Source organism: Tachypleus tridentatus, chromosome 1, assembly GCF_004210375.1.
Source record: "Tachypleus tridentatus isolate NWPU-2018 chromosome 1, ASM421037v1, whole genome shotgun sequence".
Lineage (NCBI taxonomy): Eukaryota > Metazoa > Arthropoda > Merostomata > Xiphosura > Limulidae > Tachypleus > Tachypleus tridentatus.
This window is the reverse complement of record NC_134825.1, coordinates 46,633,137-46,654,742: the sequence shown is the minus strand read 5'-3', so window position 1 is coordinate 46,654,742 and position 21,606 is coordinate 46,633,137. Positions and strand designations below refer to the sequence as shown.

The following is a 21,606-nucleotide window of genomic DNA, read 5'->3' as shown; positions in this document are numbered from 1 at the left end:
GCACAAAGTTAGAGAGGGTTGAAGATGAAAAGCTTTAAAAGTGTAGAAACTTTAAGTTATCATGAAATAACTAATTTTGTGTTTCTGAAAAAACGAGCTTCTTACTAACTCATAGATATCAGATAAAACTGTAATCAGTGTCAAATATTGATAGTGGCATTATTATTAGAATTTGCTTTTAAAAAAAAGTTTCTTTTTTATCCATCTATTAATTGAACTGTGACATTACTCATTATTGTTTGGAGTGATGGAAATCCTTAAGTTTTATTGGCATATGAAATCTGACATTTGACCTTTAGTGCTTGTAAAGTTTCCTTGGATTTAAGCTGGGTGTTTTCAGCAACAAGGTCAGCTAAAACATTTGCATACATTTTTGAGTAGGACTCAACCACAAATTCTTTTTATTGATCCTTTCTGTTGAAAGGTTTTCAATCTCGTGATCTCAACACAAATTTCATTCTTGTTTTGAAGGTTGAAGATCCTCAGATAATTCTTAACTATCATATGGCTTGCTTCTTTTTCTTTGGGTTTATCTTTTCCTTTTTTGAATACTTTTATTTTGTTCTTATAATAAAATTTGATGTTTTATTTCAGATTTATTTTTTCTTACTAGCTTTTCCAAGATTAATGGAAATAAAAAATGGTACAACTTGTTTCATTGGTCAGATATTTTTTGTTGTTTCAGTTTTTTGCTTCCATAATTGAAATTGGCCTGGCAATTACATTTATAAAGCAAGTTGTGTACCATTACTTGCTAAATAATCTGGTAAAAAAGAAAAGCATACATTAGATTAGTGGATAGTTTTTTTTTATTTCTTTTCAGCTGCACTTCCTCTTCCTGGACAACTACCATCACAGTCAGGTTTCACAAATAATGCAACTTGAGAGGCTACACAGTTGTGTTAGTTGTTACAACTTTTGCCTTGTTTCATCCAAGTTATAATTATTTGCTTAGCTCTCCTAAAGTCAGCTTCCAATATCTGTTTGCCATAAGGAGTTTCAATGTGTATGAAGCTTGTTATTACATTTTTGTGAGTACAGGAAGGAGTGATGGAATCATGGTATTCTGATAAGTTGCACTTTCACTTTAGATCACAATGTTTTTCATAAGTGGTAGGTAATTCTTCATCCTCATCAGTATTGCTTTAGTCACTGACACAAAAGCAATTTTGTTCTGCTTATTGTTTTTGTTGGAGAGTTTGTCAAAGTATACCTTGTTTGACACAGTTCTAGTAGAGAAATTAATTTCTTGTTTTTGTTGTAAAGCATTGGACTGTGCATCAATTATAATTCATTCTCTTTTTCTCCATGGTAGTCATATTTTTGTCATGATGGTATATCAGTTTTGATAGTGAATGCTACAAAACATTGAATAGCATCCCCACTTTTAGAAAGCTAGTTATACAAGACAGTGTACATAACCACTTAGAGCCTGCTACAATATATGACATTTTTAGGAAACTGATTCAAAACAGTATAACATCACTTGGAAAGTTTAAGCAACATACATTTTCATATTTAAATAATTGTTAAATAAATAAAAACAGTGTTTAATAAAGTTTTTTCTTCTAATCAAACAGAGTTTGTTGAATGGCAGTGGATCAGAGATGTTGAGACAAACCTTCTTAAAAGTAGTTTTCACATTCCACTTCACACAACCATTGAGTCTAGACTTGAAATCTGGAAAATGCAACAGAATAGAGAAGATAGAATGGAAATTAAACTTTTGGAGCCAGTTTGGAAGAAGGTAGTGGAAGCTTTGATGAGAGATTCAAGCAGAGTGTTGGATATACTTAGTCATTCTCAGGTACTGTTTTCTTGTTCCTTGATTTTGGTTTATTCATAAAAATCCAATGATTTATTAATTACAGTTTAAGGCAATGCACGACCTGGAAACAAGAGCACTCACCATGAAATCTGTGGACCACACTGTGGAACACGCTCCTTCAGTCATGGGGGAATTGTAATGGGCAATCTTGTTGTTTTCTGGTAAAGAAAAGCTCAAGAGTTGACAGTGGTTGGTGTTGACTAGCTGCCTTCTCTCTGGTCTATCACTTCAAAGTGTTGAGATGACTGGTGCAGATGACTTAGTAGCTGTATGTGAAATTCAACAAAAACACAAAAATTAAAAAGGTTGTACCAAGTGTGTACTATAAAATCTGCTAGGTTAAATTATGGTTGTAATTGTTATGAGAATTATATCTGCATAAAAAGGATTTCTGGAAAGTATGTTTGTAAAAATGAAAAAAAAATCATTTAAGTTTTATATGCAATAAATGTAATTTAACTGACCAGTTAACCTGGAAATTGTTGTCACTGTTGATTGTATTGAAGGTAAAGATAACACTGCACAACAATTTTTTGAAAATTTTTGCTTCCTGAAAAGTTTTTGCTGATTGTGACAGGTACCTGGTGGGTATGTACAAATATAGTTTTGGTTTTGCTTCATCACGTAGGAGCTCTGAGAAATAGACAGTTAATTATTTACCAGCAATAATGTATTTAATTGCGTTTATGTTTCTAATACTCTATTGAGTTCAATATAATTAAAAGTATTTTGCTCCTGATTTTCGTTTGTATTTAATATCCGGTGCATCACGTTGCAGTGTCCAACAGTAGTCAGTAAGCATTGACGGATTCCATTTACCCTGATATCTTTCTTCCATTGTACCAATGTTCTGGTGAAACTGAAGATTTTGATGAAATGGTACGTGATGGACAAATTTAGATGTGATTTTCGTGATTAGCAGCCAAAAATCTATAAGGAACACACAACAGTGTTCAAGAAACAAAAACATTGTTGTGCAGTGTAATTAGTGTTTGATTTTTAAGTTATTGTAATATATTAGTTGAGACTATAAGTATTACAGATACATATACATAAGTATATTAATTCATTTGTGATTAATCAAATGAATAATTGTTTTTAAATAGTATGGAATATATATGTCACAAATTTAACATCACTTTTATATTTTCAAGATATTAGTACATGTACTAGTGTTAGAAGACTGCAAATTAATATTTTGTTTGGAGTTTGTTAATAACTGATTAGAAAAAATAAAACATTGCTGGCTAACATGATAAATTAGATTAGTCATTTTGAAAATACTACTGAGAATTAAAACTGCAGAATCTTAATCCTAAATAGCACTAAGAAAAAGTTATTTCTTGTATATTTTGTCTTTATTCTAAAGTTTTGTGAACTGGTCATGATTTGCCAAAATAGTTGTATACACAGTGAATAATTGCAGTCAAAACTTGGAGCTATAAGTGATATTCAGAGCTTTGAAAAAAGAGGAAAATAGAGAGAGAGAGAAGAAAATTAATTAGTATTTTGGCCAACCCAAAATCTTCCACATCCAGATGAAGGCATTTGGGCTAAACAATGATTTAACTCTTTCTCTTACAGTATTTCAAATTGTTTTTACTCTGGAATAATGATATAAAAGTTCAGTAGTTTATTATTCAAGAGTTTTATGTATGAAAATGGCTGTTACAATTTAATAATTTTCAAGTATTTGTGATATAAATGAATGTATCAGATTTTGACTTGACAAAATTGATGTAATTGATTACCTATGAGCATTGATTACATTAATTAGTGTCACATAAAATAATTAGTTTGTCAAAATTATGTTTAAATTGATTCATGCAATGAAATTAATCATCTTATCAACATTACTGTTTTTGATTATTATAACTATCCAGGTAATTGAAATATTGTCATTATAATTTCTCACTAATATTTTTGATTAATTCAAAATTCTTCAACTTGGTTAGCGTCATGACTCGTGAAAATAATCAACTAATCAAAATTAGGGTTTCTGATTATTACTTTTTCTTTCGTTATTCCAATTTCTAAGTTTTTGGAAGAGTAACCGCTTAATTGAATGTGATTGGTTAATGAGCCTGTCGATTAATTGATATCAGCTATCGCTATTCACTCAGCTCTAATCAATTTGTACATTACATTGTATGAACAGGAAAAAGCAAAACCATTGTAAGCCAGTTATATTATGTTTTTTTAGTCATTAGCATATTTTTGTCAAACCATACATCATCAATATTTTTTGATCACCATTTGCTGTAGAAATATTTCAAGATATTTATCATCAGTTCATTTTTTCTTATCTTCTTAAAGTTTTTCGAGATGAAAATTTATTGTCACGCCCAGAACAGCTGTTACCCTTGTACATCTGCTTATGAAATGTGCATGCTACTAAATCTGAGTTAGCTTCCACCTAAACATACAGTAATTTCCTCCCAACCCTTTGTACTTGCTACTCTTTATAATTTTGCCCTCTTTTTTGGCATTGTATTGAACAGATGTGTTGAAATATCTCCTCTGAGTTCATATTTGATGAGGTGTGTGTTTGTTATTAAAATTTTGATTATCACTTTTTCTTGGCTTTTGTTTCAATAACTTTTATTATGATTTTTAAGTGCTGGTGACTTCCAAGTCCTATGTGAGTGATGATGTTACACACATGGGCCTTGTTTTTACTATGGTTTTTGGAGGCTTATTACCTACTTGAAATGTTGCAGCTTTTGTTCAGTGTGTTGTGGATTACTATTAGGTCTCTTGCTCCTGTCTTTCAGTCAGTGTTCTTCTTCTCAGTTGTGAATGACCTATTGGACTAATTATTAACTTGATTTTATTTGAGTTGTGCCTTACCATTTGAGGAATGACCTTGCCCTTCTCATTGCTTTCTGGATATTATTCTCAGGTATACTTCTTTTCCACATTTTTTTCTGTGGCCTTTAATAATGTTGTTCTATATTTCATTAACCCAACTGTTGTACTTTGTCTTTCCTTCTTTGCTTGTTCTTAAGGGTTTTTACTGGTACTTTTCTCTAACAGCTTTTCATTCACACCCTTATTCCTTGCTCCTTTCGACTTTATGATTCTTTTATACTAAATTGCAGAAAACTTCCTTTTGGATTATCTGTCTTTGAATTTATTTGGCTTGCTTGGGGATTAGACCTTGCCTTCTGTTTTACTCTCTGGTTTCTCATTTTTGTACCTTCACCTTTTTCTCAGCACTCTTTTGTGTGAGACTTCATTGTGCTTCAGGGAGCTTTTTGGAAGAGGTTTTTCTTCTATTTGCCAGCTTAGCCTGTTATAATTTTTCTACTCTGTTCTTCTTTACTTAATTCCTTTGTTGTTGTGACTTGGTGGGCTAAATTGTGTTCCTCTTTACTGTATACTTTCTGCTGTCTTGTGCACATGGTCTTTGTCAAGCTCTCTTTCTTTACCCAGAGACAAGTGATGGTCATTTTCACTGGAGACCTGAACTGAAATTGTATGGATTCATTCTGTTATTTGCTCAGGTTTTCTTCTTTCTTGATCTTCCCCTTTGACTCCAATTACTCATTTGGACCTACCTACCCTTACTCTTCCCATTCTAGTTTCCAGACCTTCTTGTTTTTGTTTTCCTCCCACTACTTGATGTGTGATTCATTGTTTTTATTGTGATTGGTTAATCTATTTGGTTTGGCCCTATGGGTACCTGTATCTTCCTCTTTGCCAGCCATTGGTCTTCATTTTTGCCAACAGATGTTTTACATGTGATTTCTCACAGTCTCTCTGCCTACTTCTCCTCATTTCTCTTATCATTTCCTTTTTTTCCATACTGTGTTTCCATCTTTGGTCTCTTTCACTCATTCTACAGTTGGCCATAGTCAGTGTATCAGACACCTTCCTTGACATCCTCACTCTCCTGTCATTCAGACATTTTGTATGTTCTGTCCATCAGATGTGTGTCTTCCAATTCCATTTTCTTCATTTCAGCATAGCATTGGATCCTGTTATATTCATTTAGCTCATGAGGGTTTTTGCTCCCCATTTTTCGTGGTCTGAGGCATTTATTACTTTTTTTTTGAACAATTTGTTTTTGTGGCTCATTCTAAGGAGGTTTCCTCTTCTCCCACATCCATTATTTTGCGGGATACTGTTCAGGTAGTGTAGTTTGACATGATATTCAAGACCTTTTTGATGCCCACTCAATATTTGGTATATCTGAGCAGTTTCTTCATCTCTAGTTTCATCCAAGCTCAGTCTTCTCATGTTTTTCTGTGTATCTGTTCACTAGGAATTGTATTTCTTATTTTCATCCTGTACGAGGGTTTATTTTGCTTTGGAGGACTCTGGCTTCCCTGGAACTTCTCATTCCTTTGGGGCAGATGTGCATCCACAAATGGACCTTAGGTATCCAGTGGTTTCGTTTTTTTGGTTTCATTGACCTATATTGTGAAAATTTTCTCTTTTCTATTCTATGAATTGTCCTTGTCCTTAGACTGTGCTTGTACTGCCTCATTCATTTTCACCCCCCCCCCCAAACTGGATCTTCATTTTATCACTCATGTTTCTATCTCAAGTTGAGGTACATTTCTATATAATAACATAACTTCTGGCATTTGGATCCAGGATTAGCATGCTTTCCACATCAGTGTGCTTAAATGTCTCACTGATTTTGGGGTATGTACCCATTTTTTTACCATTTTTGTGAGTCAGTCAGTCATGATTTACTCAAACGTTTCCATTGGCATTTCTTTTATCGCCTGTCAAGGGGGCATTCTTTTAAGGATTCTTTGCTCTTCTGGATTCATTTACATCAAGTTTTTCTTTTTACCTATCATGTGCTTGGTGCTATGAACCTTGTAGCAAAGTGTCTTTCTCTTGGCTGGAACACATTCCAGTCATTGGGGTTTTCATGGGGTTTGCTCTTGGCTGGGCATATCTTGCAGAGGTGTCTTTGCCACTTTTCTTGACTTTAACGATTTCTCAATGGGCTTGGTGTAATATACATAAGGTTGTATACACATTTGCATGTGTTAAGTATTTGTGCTATAACTTTTGGTGCTGTATGTGTATCTTCATAAAATTTGGTAGATTTTTGGTAAAGATTACAAATTTTTTGTACACAAAAGTTCAGATTTTTTAATGAGATAGCTTTATTAAAGATTTGTTTGTGAAAATATTAAATCTGTGTCATTACTAGTCTGAGTGATACCATGTTGTGATTTAAACAAATATTCTTCATCTTAGATATTATTTGTATAATCTTTAGAACCTCCTAAATAGTTTTCAAATTTTTTTTTCAGTAAGACTATACATTTTGTTTGTTATTTTCTCTACCTTAACTAAGTGGGATCTGTCAATTGACCAACCATGTAACCATCATAATTAAAAAAAAGGAAATAAATATAAAATTTGCTTTGTTTATGCTAGAATGACTATAAATAATACCATGAAAATGCAAATGTTTAATCTAAGTAGCTTAAGTCTCATAACATTATATATTCATTGCTTCTCATTATATGGACCTTCGAATCGTGCCTGACTAGCATAACATAACTTGTATTGACGTGGTGCATGTGCACTCATGTTGCTGCATCCAATAATATAAAACTGATCTTTAGTCTTTACAGAATTAGCCTGTCTTAGTTGTGTTTCAGTGGACTGGTATTTTGTATTATATAGTCACATTTTAATGATTATACATTATATATGTATATAAATTATTACTATTTAGAAATAAGTTATTTAACTTATTTTTCTTAAAATGTAGAGCAATAAATAAAGAAGAAAAGCAAACAGGTATCTTTTCTAGCTGTGACATTTGAATGCAGTTGCTGCTGGATGTAGGTTGATATGTGACAATCTTTGAATCCTGCTGTGGCACCTCTATAGCCAACTCTGCCTTGGTTTCCTCTGTTTCTTTGCTTGCTGTCAAAGTTCCCTTTTTTATACTCAATATCCCCCTACTCTTGCTTTAACCTTACACATCACTTTTTCATCAAGGGATGTTATTCCTCTGTCTTTATGGGTGAGATTTATCTGGTTCATCACCTATCAGGTCACACACTTCATTTTTGTAGCCTCTTCCTTTTCACATTTCTATTGCTCTTCCATGTTGTCTATCAACAAAAATGGCAAGTCTGTTGTCATTGGCCCCTCTGTCATTCCTTTCTGTTCTTCTTAATGAGAACTATCTATTTTTCACCTCTCCTGGTACCACAGAGTGTTTTTATCTGCTGTTTTCCATTCTGTTTTGCTATTTTCTCAACATTCATGTCTGACTGGGTCCTTGATATGGTTTTGCATGCTCTCACATGTACCTTTTTAAGTCTTTGACTTCATTGTGCTACCTTTCTCCCATGACTTACTTCCTACTCTTTGCCTATGATCATCCTTCTTTGGATGTTCATACAGCTGGTGCTTCTCTTACCTTATTTTACTAGGCTTGTATGTTCCTCTACTTAGAATGGTATTTCCTCCCTCAGACTTCTGTGACTTTGTAGAATAATCGTACTTTCTCTCCTATCTCCTTTTCTTCTGTGTCTCACTTCTGTGCTTGTTTAGATTTAGTTTGACTTCTGTATCATGTTTCGGCTGTTCTTTGTTATTTGTCGTGAATATCTTATTCTCAGAATCTTCACCATCATCTGTTCCTACCTTGGGACCCATCTTTTTTTCTAGAGACTTGTCTTCTTCCATTGCCACTGAAAAGCCTGTTAATTTTTCCTAGGGGTTGTGAGATTTTGCAGGTTGTTTTGCATTTCTTTGCATTCAATTCATCATATTTCTCATTCTCGTGCTTCTCATGTTTACTGGTCTTTGGAAGAGGTTGTTCAGGAGGCCGTGCAGACAACTCCCCACACGCTTGTTGCTTATTATCTTCACAGTCTAGTTGATTTGTCCTGCTGCAGGATTTCAGTTTCCACTGGTTGCTACACTTTAATTATACCACCATTTTTTGAAATGGGTAAGTATGTTCTTCTTTTGTTTCTCTCCCTTTCAGTTGAACAGGATCCTGTCAAGTGGGTAGTATTGCCTCCCAGGCTATACTTATTTTCCAAAATCTGTATTGATTCAGGACAGCAGAAAGTTTTCAGCCTGTCTCTCCTGGTTTTTCCAGTGCTCACTGCAAGAAAGGATGTTTCACAAAACCACTTGAGGCATTGTCATGGGATACTGATTTAATCAACTGTATGATCCAGACCATACAAATTGGAAGAAACAGTACCATAGAAATGTATGTCCACTTCTTTGGCTTGCACTTGCCAGCTTTTAAAATTAGGGTTTTGAGGTTACCCACTTAACTGTCATCAGTAAATTGTCTTTCCAGCTGATGGTCCGATGGGGATCCAGTTACTTCTCTGGGTTTCTTCAGTGCAAGCTCTCCCAAATGCAAGATTCTACAAATGGAGTGTCTGAGACCTTTGTCACTAGTTCTTGTTGTTGCAGTAGTGTATCATTGATAATCTTCACCAATTTGGCTCAATACAGTAAAAAGTGTGTTGGTAATGATATTGTCAGTGTAGTAGGGGGTCTCACTTTATAGAGTTATTGTACCCTCCTCTTGAAGTCAGAGTCTGTCCAGTAGAGTCAAGATGAGAACACAGCATGTGGAGTCTCTTATGGAGCCTCTGCTATTAAGTGTTACATTCCATAGGCTTACCTTTAGGCACTTTGTGAAGGGATTTAATCTAGGCACAATTTCATACTATTTTATCACTGCAGTGTGGGATTCTAGCATTTCTCTATGCTCAGAAATGAACTATTGTTTCAAAAGTTAATTTCTTTCTAAACTGAAAATGTATTTCTGAGAGATACCTCTGCACGTACTTCCACTTGACCTTCGCACTTCTGATGTATCTTTTTTTTTGTCTTGTCTAAGAATGAGGTTATGGGGTGTTACTGCTGTGGAGTTTAATCTGCTCTTCTATTGATGTAGAGCTTTTGTCACATGAATACATCATCATACACCATCGTATTTCATGTTAAACTTTAAGTGTTAGTTGGCTCCATGCTTGTGGAATGTAAATTTCATAGGCAGACATGTATGTGAAATAGCATTTCTGTGTGAAGATGTGAGTATCTATAGGAAATACATTCTCAGATTAGGAAAATGTTAGTTTTTGTCACTCCTGTTTCTTTACTCATTGCTTTTTACATAGTTTCTTTGTTGTTTGTTGTCACTAATTATTTTTGGTACATGAACTTTGAATTTGTTGATTAGTTCTTTCATGAAATTTCTTTCCTCTCAGCCTTTTTGTATCTGTTCTTCACTTTGCTCATATAAATTATGAAATACTTTGTTTCCTGTTTAGACTCTGTTCTTACTGTGAACTTTTAGTATTTGATTTGATGAAGTAATGTTTGTTAATTATAAGTTAATTTTATTGATAAATAATTATTGAAGTTTAAAATATGTACTATGTTGGAGGTTTTCAAAGATAGTTTCATAAAGAAATGTTTCAAGCTTGTGAAATGTCCAGTGTTTTGCATGTGGTGATGCATCATGAATAGATAAAAGAAAGTGTTTTAAACACAACTGTACTAAATGCTGATGTTGAAATGTATATGTATATATGTCAGTGATATTAAATAAATACATTTAAATGAAGTTAAATAAGTAAACAAAATTATGAGGAAGGAACTGCAAATTTATATTTGTACTATTATGAAAATATATTTATTGAAAACTATGCAAATCCAGATATTTTAACTATAACTTACATATATATAGATGATTTAATTAGCATAAATAATTCTTAAATATATAATGCTATTAACACCATTTATCCCGTAGAATTAGAAATTGAGAATACTTCGATTTCTAATACAGATACACATTATTTAGATTTAGAAATTAAAGTAATTGATTATAAATATTTTTGACAAAAGAAAAGATTTTTACTTTCCAATTTATGGTTTACCCTCAAGTAGTGATGTGCCATGCTCATCTATTATAAATATTATACCTTTGCAGTTATTCAGATATTGTAAAATTTGTAATAAATCACAATGTTCTATTAATAATGTTGAAATACTGATACAAAGATTAATAGTTCATGAATTTAATAAAGAAATTTTACATAAAATTATTAAACTGTTCTGTAATAAATTACAAAAATGCACTAAATAAATACAAAAAATGAAGATCAGAGAAATTTTACAAAAATTACTTATTATTTTTAGTTAAAAATAAGGTCATTTAAGAACTTGACACTATTTGATGTAAATCTACACACTGAGCTGCATATAAAATAATGACAGTCATACTAAACTTAGTGTACTGATATGGTTCAATGTCATGTTAATTAGTGCATCTACCATACTGGGGCAGGAATGCTAACTTCAAGAGGTAAGTTTCATCTTTATTACCCCCATATAGTAGTACCTTATTTCCTTATTTTTTATCTTTATCATATTATTATTATTATTTTAACTTGGGAAAGCAGTTACTTTCCACAACTGTCTGAAGGCAGTGAAGGGTGATATAGATATGGGATGTTGTAGGCTTGAGCACCTGCATCTTGCTCTCCTAATTTCTAGTTTAATTGTGTCTATTTCATATGCGAGACTAGCAAATTGGAGGTTAAGACTGAAAGATGGCATATCCCTACCATGATGAGGGTCCTACTTACCCAGTCACCTCCAAAACCTAGGATACATTTTATAATCCCACATTAATGTGTTTTGTTTTGGCTTTTAAAAAGTTATGGTTATAATATATATATATATGTTTTTTTAGTCTGTGGCTCAGTTGTCAGCAGTGATGGAAAATGCAAGTTTAATTATTCAAATCTACTCACATCTGTGGAATGTGAAGGTGTTATCAAACAGTCCACCATGGACATCAAACCTGGGAACTCTAGTGAAGGTACAGTAAACTTATTTGATGCTTGTTTTTGCTATACAGATTTCATTATGACATGTTGTTGAATAAGAATTTCAAACAATCTAGGATCATTTGTGGTATCAAGGAAGTTGTTCAAAATGCTAAAACATAATTATTTTTCACAATAAAAGGGTCAATCTTCAGTATCCAAAGCAAAATAAAAGAATTACATCATTTTTAAGTAAGTAACTGATATACATATCTATAAGAACAGAAAAATTTAATAAAACTACTACAACATAAAAATTAAATGAGTAACAAACAAAATACTGTACATATTAGAAAATATGCAATTTAAACAAAACCTGCATGTTGTTCAGTGTTGGTGGAAGTTTCTTTAATCAGAAGTTTCAGATCAGTGTTGGCTTTGTTTGGGTTATTGAAATTTGGTAAGTTCTTGTCTATTTTGTCATTATGTTCGGGTATTACCACATGACCTTTTTGTGCAAATGTTTATAGATTTTACACTACTAACTTTTAATATGGTGTGTATATCTTCACTGAAATTGGCAGTCATTCTATGAACATTTCAAGTTTTTTATATATAAAAAACTGTATTTTTAAGTGAATTATTTTTAATAAACTAAAGAAAAATTTATCTGTAAATATATCAAGTATTTGTTTTGAACAGTCCATGTGTAAAGTGATTTTCATGTTAAGATTAAAAATACTTTTCTTCATCTGAAAAATCTGAAATTTCATTTGTATAATCTCTAAAACCTCCTAAATGCATTTCATATGTTTGTTTTCAGTATAACTATATATTTTCTGTTATTTTTTCAACACTAACTATATATGAGATTGGTCAATTTGTCTGACCTTGTAACCTCTTCCAAAAAATATCAAAATAAATCTAAATTACCCTCTTTTTCTTTCTAAAATGACTAAGTGTAGCATGAAACTACATTCGTTTATCCCAAATAGCCTTTAACTCATAATGTTATACATCTATTTAAACATAATGTGTACAGTATTTTGTTTGTTACTCATTTAATTTTTATGTTATTGTAGTTTTGATTAAAGTACTGTTACAATAGCTATGTATATTTGTTACTTACTCGGGAATGATGTAATTCTTTTATTTTGCTTTAGATACTGAAGATAGAATTTCTTGAATTCTGAAGTATTTATGTGTGTCCCTTTGTGTTATAAACAAACAGTGGTGTTTATCTTAAGTATCACTGCTCTTTTTATTGTGAAACTTCATTTTCCTTTGAACACATTAAACATGTTATTATTTTTAAATGAATTTTTAATTTACAAGCTGTTGTCAACAGAAGTAAGCTTGACAGTACATGAGAGAATGAGACAATTCTTTACAATAAATTCATTAAGCTATATACAGTTATACAGGGCTTTGTAGCTGATTTTGGGTAAATTATTGATAATGTATCATGGTGCAGGTTGAAATTGTTATTCTCATAAATGCATTGTAAACAATAGAAATTAAGACTTTCACTGTAGTTCATAGTTGTATACTCTTTTTTTATTTGCTGTAGTTATTGTTGACTGATAAGTTTTTTACAGTTTACACATTTGTCATTATACTTGTGTTTCTGTATAAAAATATCACTTTTATTTTTTTTTTATTAGTAAGCTGTTTTCATCAGTACTTCAATAATAAAGAAAGATTACTTTATGTAACTTTATGTAAATTTATCTGTATTTTCTGTGGATTTTCAAATTGTGTGAGCAGTAAGTTAAAAACAGTTTTTCATTTTTTATAGTTGGACAGATTTAATACAGTTAGAGTAGCTTTATCACAAGATCATTGGCTGCTTAATTTGTTTGAGAGAAACATTTATTAAAAAGAAAGTATTCAGGTACATAATCTCAAAATTAATTAAAAAGGTTTAAACTTTGAAAAACTATTTGCATTTTGAATTCAACACAAGAAAATGAATTTTACCAAAGAAGATTTTGGAACCTCCATCTCAGATATTGCATAGTGTATGTCAGTGACATTATTTGATTGAATGCTATTTTATTTTGAATTCAACACAAGAAAATGAATTTTACCAAAGAAAATTTTGGAACCTCCATCTCAGATATTGCATAGTATATGTCAGTGACATTATTTGATTGAATGTTGTTTTATTTTTGTTACTTTCTTTATAATTAAAACAAAACATTAATACTATGAAATCCGTAGTATGTTTAGACTATTTCTTTTGTTAAAGTTAGAATTTATGTATGATTAACCTTCATTTTACTGAATTATTGTTCTGGAATCACTATTGATAGGGTTTACATATTACAATACACTTAGTAATTTTATGCTGTTACAACACTAAGCATAAAAGGGCTGAAACTTCTTATTTTCTCAACAAGTACATGTTCTGTTAATAGTATTTTTGTTTTAATACATTTTTGTAGCTTGTATTACTAGGGACTAAGGTGTTGGTTATAGTTATTAATCCACAATGTTTGATTCTTAAATAACTTGAAAAAATATTTTCTGTTTTTATTTCATTCTGGTGTTTCATGTTTTTATGAAAACACATGATATAATTAAATTTAAAAAAAATCCTAATTTCTCTTTCTTCATAGTCATTGTAAGATAAAATTATAAATGAAATGTTAAGATTCAGACTTTTATTTTGATACAAGTTTTTAATCTTTTTCTTAAATAAAGTAATAAAAATTAATCTTTTAACCATAGGTTTGATTTTCAGTTTATCAACTATCATTTTTATTATTATAAATTTTACAGCATATAAAACAGTTACAAAACTTTGGTGTACGAACTTATCTGTTGCTTACATTATTTTTTTTGGAACTTGTGTTGTTAAAAATTGTAAATTTAACTAACTGCACATTTTGTTTTACAATTACCAGTTGTCTTAAGGTGACAAAATCATAATTACAATGTTTGGGATTACTTTCTTTGTGTCAGTTTATTTGCCACAGGGATCCCTTTCATTCATCTATCAATTATATAGTTTGAATTTTAATTATTACTTTTCAAATTTGTAACTGTCTTGATTGAATGCTTTCAGATAATCTAACTGTGCAATTGAATTGAGTTTTATGTGTACAATAACAATAATAAATACATTTTATTGCTTCTCATTTTTGTTTGTTATGGAAAATTATTAGTTTGGGTCTTGCTTTTTGCATTACAAAACCCCTGCTGATAATTTAAAGCTGAAGTATTATGTGGATGTCACCTTTTTTCATGAGCTTAGGGATTAGTGTGAAATCTTTTGGAAGCAGCTGTATATAATTTCTAAATGGAGTAAAAAGTAAATGAGGTACATTAAGGTAAATCAATCTATTTATATTAGGTTTAATTATATATTAGGTCATCCCATAACCAATGTCCAAAGATTTACTACAGAAAGTGCATCATCATTTCTGTCTTTGTAGGAGGTTTTAATGACTAAAATATGTAGTGGGATGTGTATAAAAATGTTCAGACAAATAAAAGAAACTAACCCAAATCCACTTTCTCAGATCATTAATCAAATAAACCTTATGAAGATGGATGTGCCTGAGGAGCATATTAGGGATATAATGCTTTATGAGTTTAAAAAAGGCAATAGTGCAGCAGAAGCTACATAAAATATTCAAAGTATTTATGTTGTGGAGTCTCTCAATGAAAGAAAATGTCGAAGGTAGTTTCAGAAGTTCAGGTGACAACAGCTTAAGTGATGTGCCACGTTCAGGTTGTTCTGTTGAGTTTAATGATGACTTGTTTCTGGTTGCACTTGATGAAGGTTGTGCTGTAACATTTGAAGAGCTTGCACAGAAGCTTAATTCAATCCATTCAGCAGTTCACTGTCATCTGCAACATCTTGGAAAGGTGTCAAAACTTGGAAAATGGGTCCCCCATGATTTGACATAAGTTAACCTTAGAGTAACGCTTGTGAACGTATCTCATCTTTTTTGGACAGGTTAGTGACTGGAGATGAAAAATGGATATTTTATAAAAATGTTAACTGCTGCAGGCTATGGCTCAGTGCGAGTACACTGGCTGAAGCACAGCCCAAAATGGACCTCCACTCTAGGAAAGTCTTCTTAAGTGTTTTGTGGGATACTATTGGTGTGATCCACTTTGAGTTGCTGCCACTCAGTGTAATGATTACACCAGACTTCTACTGTCAACAACTAGAGTGCTTGAATGCTGTACTGAAAGTAAAGAAGCCTGCTTTGATCAGTTGTAAAGGTGTTGTGTTACATCAGGATAATGCACAGCCCCATACAGCAAGGATCACATCTGCAGAGATTGAAGAGCTAGACTGGGAAAAAAACTTCCACATCCTCCTTATTCTCCAGACCTTGCCCCATTTGATTGTCATCTATTCTGAAGTTTGCAGAACTATCTTAATGGAAAAGAGCTTGAAACACATGAAGATGTTAAAACTGCTCTCTCTACATTTTTTCCTCCAAACCCCAAGAATTTTATAGAAATGGCATTCAGAAGCTTGTGAATCATTTGCAGAAAGTAATTAATAATAATGGAACATACATTATTGATTAAATAACATTAAAAGTTTTTGAAATCTCTTCCTTTATCTGAACCTAAAATCAGACATTACTTGAGGGATGATCTGATATATATAATTTTTTTTATTGCAGAATATTTTTTTCCAGTGAAGTGGGTAGCACACAATTTAACTAGAACTGCAAATGTATTATTGCTAAAAGCCTATATTTCAGGTCACTGATTGTGTGCATGTTGTGTCATGGCACAGTATACAATTATATCATGTAGTTGTTTTAGATTTGTTATTTTGTTATTAATTGTAATTTATAAGAAAGAATGTTCAAAAACATTCAGTGGTTATGATTCTTTGTTTGAAATATCTGATTTTTTATGAGTTATTAATACTTAGGAATGTAAATGTAGAAAAGGCGAGTATAATACAGCCAAGTTGGATAGGGCTGAAGTGTAACAGGTGTCCGTATGTTACCTCAATGACATTTTCGGGACTGAATTATACCAGTCCTGCTTTGATATTGTTGTAAACCAATTAATTTGTCTATAATTTTTTTTCTCAAATTTATTGTTATTTTCCATTATTGAATCACTTCTATTATTTTCTAATATTTCTAGTGTTTAATATAAAACGAAAACTTTTAATTACAATACTAAAGTGTATTCTGAATAATTTAGGTGATGAAAAATATTTATTCTTTAACACTGCTGTATTGTTGACTTTTTCCTGTTATTAACTGTTTATTGAAAACATTGATTTGTTCAATTTTGTTCTGAATAGTCCATGATGAAGAAGATAGATGAAGTATTTAGAAAAGCTCCACCTACTATTGATGAACTAGAGAAAAAGGGTATTACTCTATCAAAACAACAGTATCTAAAAAATTTGATACCTATTTTGGATTTACTTTTGGAATCACTCAAAAATGATCATGATGCGGAAGAGGATTTGGAAAAGGATTTTCGAAGTTGGGTACTGAGTACCATTCCAAAGAATGTGTTAAAGTATTTAATGGAAGTTGCAGTAAGAAGTGTATGTATTACTTCCACTTTTCATTTTTCTTAAAACTTGACTGATATTTAATAAGAACAGATTACTTCAAAAAAATAAACACAGTGGGATAAATGGGTTTTTTATGTGGAAGCCTAAAAATTGCAAGCTGAAAATATTTTTTGTTGTTTTAGCTTGAATGCTTTGCTTATCAAGTTTGTAACTGTTTTTTACATATTTTTGTAATTAAAAGTATAATGCATCGTTTTTTTCCACTGAATAATATAAAAAGTATTTGTTCTTTTTTCTTAATTTTATGATTAAACATTTTTACCAACTTCAACAGCTATGTTGAAGTAAATTGTAACTTATTTAACATAGTTTTTCACAATTGCCTGTTGCTTTTTGCACATGCAAGTAACATAAATTAGAGAGAGTTTTAAGTACTGTATTTGCATGTACTTTTATATAAAGAGAGTTTTGGCAAGAGTTTTTTTATTTTAATTTTACACTGTACTCACTGTTTAAAATTTCCCATTTTTGAGAGAAATTTCTCAATTAAACAAGTAGTTTTCATTTCATCTACTAAAATGATGAAAAACTAATTCAAAATTCTAGAATAATAATGATAAGCATTGTACCCATCAGTTGCTGTTGTATTCCAGTTAATAATAATGTGTTTTCTTTGTTTTATGAGTGTATCTGATAGGTATACTGGTTGTGTGTAATAAAAAGAAATCTTTAACATATATATAAATAAAATTATTTCAAACTGTTGATTACATTAATTGTTGTTAGGCAATTAAATCAGAACTTTAATAAAATAATGAATTACATATTGCATTATCATTATTAGTCTAGATTGTCAATTTATTGTTATAGCGGATAATTTCTGTCGTAATGGCACTTAAATGCATTGGGGAAATCCCATCTATCAGAAAAAATAGAACAGCTGATGTTAAACTAGTCAGCTGTTGTACAAAATCAAATATGAGTACAAATCTGAGTACTTACAACCACAGTGCCTCAGTTTTTACTGCCTTTCACTGTTTATAGCCAGTTGTGGGAAAGATGGTATCCTTACATTTCTTAAAGTAGAAACAGAACACCCTAACATTTCCACAAATTAAATTTTCAATCTTCAACTTTTTAAAAAGATATTAAATAGAACTATAAACCTTTAAAACTTCCTACTCCCAACCAACTCTCTTTCTCTCAAAAATTTATTCAAGTATAACACGGGAGTGCTGAGACAAGCCCAGCTACTTGAAATTAGTTTTCCCACCCCGGGATACTGAATAAAATTATTCTAAAAATAGTTATTTATAAATCAAAGTAACTAATACTCTCTTTATTTTTTGGGTAGACCAAGAATGGGAAAATTAAATTCCCTTCTCTTATCAAAAACAGTCAACTTCACTTTACATTCTATAAAAGTAATGCCAAACTACAAATAATTAGCATGGACCAACAGATAATTTCATTGATAACATTGTTGACAGAACTATGTTTAGTAAAATACATTCAATTTACAGAGACAGTTATTTCCCAAATACACATTAGAAGTAACAGTATATATGCTGATGTTAGTTGATGAAAACTTCTTTCATTTGTATATTTAATTTTCTTTTCTGAGATTGTAGATGTGGTGTTTCTATATTATAAAGATACGTGTATTTTCAGTTGTACTCAAATCAAGGAAAATTTACATAGTTGTGTAGTGTGTACTTTTATTTTAACATAATCTTTAGTGTGTGTGTGCTTACATATAACAGGAACTTCAGATGTTGATCAAAATGTTTAGTTTCATATTAAAGTGAAATAACCTAAAGTTTAAAAATGCATTGTTTGAATGGTTGAAAGAGTATAACATTTGTTTAGTTTCTGATGCTCTGATACAATCAAAGAGCATATTCAGGGGCTGAACCAAGCGTTGTTAGATCTTGCTTTCAGCCTATTCATAATGAAAAAATCTTTAACAAAACCTGTAAGTGAAGGTTACTGTCTTCCCTGTTCTTTAGTTATATTTTAAAATTTGAGTTGCTTTATTTTTCAAGCAGTCTGTGATATATAGTGTAAAATAGAAGTAATATTTTTCCATACTTATTTCTTTCACAGCCTTCAAAATCTCATAAAAAACAGTTATTAACAGTAGTTCCCCCAGTGGCTGTGAACAAAGAAGATGACCATGATCTAGATGATGATTTTGATCTGGAAGAACCTAATGTGTTGACTGTTAAAGAAAGGCAGCCATCTTTATCATCTTCCTCTAACCACTGTGATTTTCTCTCAACTGCAGATAGTGGTGACTTTAGCCCCAGGGATGATTTAATGGACTGTAACTCACAAGAGTCACCAAACCTTGGAGGAGATTGTAAATACAGATGTATTTTCTTTACCATTATTTGATTGCTTGTTTGACACTGTCTTGTTTGACTAACATTTTGTTGAACTGAAGTAATATTGGGAGGAAAAGTTAATGTAACTAAAAAAAAGAAGTAACTGATTAGTTACATTCTACTCTTAAACCTTAATTCTAAAGATACTAAATATGTAAACTAGCAGATAAATACAAAATGTTCAGTGTTGTTAAGGGCCTTTAAAAATGTTAACATTAACAATTTGTGAATACATTGGTAGTATTTTACATGTTTCAGTCAGAAGATGAATACAGGAATAAAACATAATGCTTTATTTTATTGATTTAGGTATTTTACAATTCACAAGTAATTAAATAGCATCAAATGAACATTATGTTGAAAAGTGGTCTCATATAATTTGTTTTGGCCTGGTATGGCCAGGTGGTTTAAGGCGTTCGACTCATAATTTGAGGGCCGCAGGTTTGAATCTCTGTTGCACCAAACATGCTTACCATTTCATCCATGGGGGTGCAAAAATGTGATGGTCAATCCCTCTATTTGTTAGTAAAAGAGTAGCCCAAGAGTTGGTGGTGGGTGGTGATGACTAGCTGCCTTTTCTGTAATCTTACACTGCTAAATTAGGGACAGCTAATGCAGATAGTTCTTGTGTAGCTTTGTGCAAAATTCCAAAACAAACAAACAATTTGTTTTAACAAGCAAGCTTAGTTAATGTAGTCAGTCATGATAAAGAAGTGTTAAGAGCTCATAATATTTTAAATATATAAGTGTGTAACTGTTGAAATTTAAGATCTGTTAGTGTTGCTTATAAATGAAGTTTAATTTTTAAGATCATAATGTACAAATGTGTATAAATAAATTACAACTATATATTTTTTAAAACCTTCAAATATTGAAAATATAGAATTTATATAGTTCTTCACATGAGGTGTTGATTTAATTTTTTAATTTCAGGTCTTACCGGTGCTTTAAATCATGAAATATTTTCAGAGGGAGAGATTGCACAATTTAGTGCAGTTCACGTCGTGTTAAAATGGTGTAAAATGTGGAATACTTGCACTTCATCTACATTCAAAGAAGATGCTCTGTTACCACCTCAAGTTTTACAGAAACTCGTAGATAGAATTAGCTCCAATAACTTGGATGTATCTGCTGTTTATGATGTAAAACTGGTAGGATATATATTCTTTGTGCTGTACAGGTGATTGATAGTATGTGTACTTTTAATGATATACAGTTAGCAGAAAAAATACCACTTATGATAATTATTTCGTAATATATATGTATGTGTCTATACATTATATAAAAAAACTATTAAAACATGCTTTCTTCGATGTACAAATGATTTATGTAAATGATACACTGCTTATAAAATACAGCTTATGGTGTTTTGTGATGTAGAATTGGAAGAATATTGCTCTTATTGATTTACAGTATGCTTGTATGTGCTAACATATTGGTGATAGTATGGAGCGTGTATTGTGTATGCATTTGGTAGTTTGTCGTAGTCAGTTGGTAGCTTGTGAACTGTTAAAGATGTGTGTCTGTAAGGATGTCTACTATTAATTATATACAACTGGTAGTTTATGTATTGTTAATGATGTACAATTGGTAGATTTTGAACTGATGTGTTTATCTGGAATTATATTTGCAATAAATCATTTATAATTTATAAATTTTACACTGAATGAAATAGGGTTGATAGTAGAGCAGGCTGTATGTACTGTTTATGCTACTTGGCTGGTATCCATGGTATAAACCGTACAGGATACTTACTGTTCACGTTGTACAGCTGTGTACTAATGATAATATATATGATGTATGTAATATGTGTATACAGTACATTCTGTTTATTGAATGCTTGCTGTTTATATTATGTAACTGGTAATATGTTTGCTTTGTATATTGTTCTTGTAATATATCTGCTGCTTAACTTTGAACTTCATAAAAAAAGCGTGGTGATGGCTTCACTGGATAATGAAGAAAACTTTAAATATATGATGTTTTCACAATATTATGTAGTTCAGACTGTTATTAATGTTTAGTCACTGTACTACTACAAGTCTGTTTACTTTTTATTATATGGTTTTCTGGTAGGATGTG

General features: G+C 31.3%; 1 protein-coding gene across 4 annotated transcripts in view; it reads left to right on the top strand.

The window, feature by feature from the left end:
- Nucleotides 1–21,606, top strand: part of tefu (Serine/threonine-protein kinase tefu) — a 177,522-nt gene that overhangs the window by 38,860 nt on the left and 117,056 nt on the right. For all 4 annotated transcript variants that reach the window (XM_076495794.1, XM_076495786.1, XM_076495802.1 and 1 more), the window contains 5 exons: nucleotides 1,581–1,807; nucleotides 11,547–11,675; nucleotides 16,916–17,167; nucleotides 19,244–19,499; nucleotides 20,458–20,675. In XM_076495794.1, the coding sequence (XP_076351909.1) occupies nucleotides 1,581–1,807; nucleotides 11,547–11,675; nucleotides 16,916–17,167; nucleotides 19,244–19,499; nucleotides 20,458–20,675 (1,082 nt within the window). The remainder of the gene's footprint in view (nucleotides 1–1,580; nucleotides 1,808–11,546; nucleotides 11,676–16,915; nucleotides 17,168–19,243; nucleotides 19,500–20,457; nucleotides 20,676–21,606) is intronic.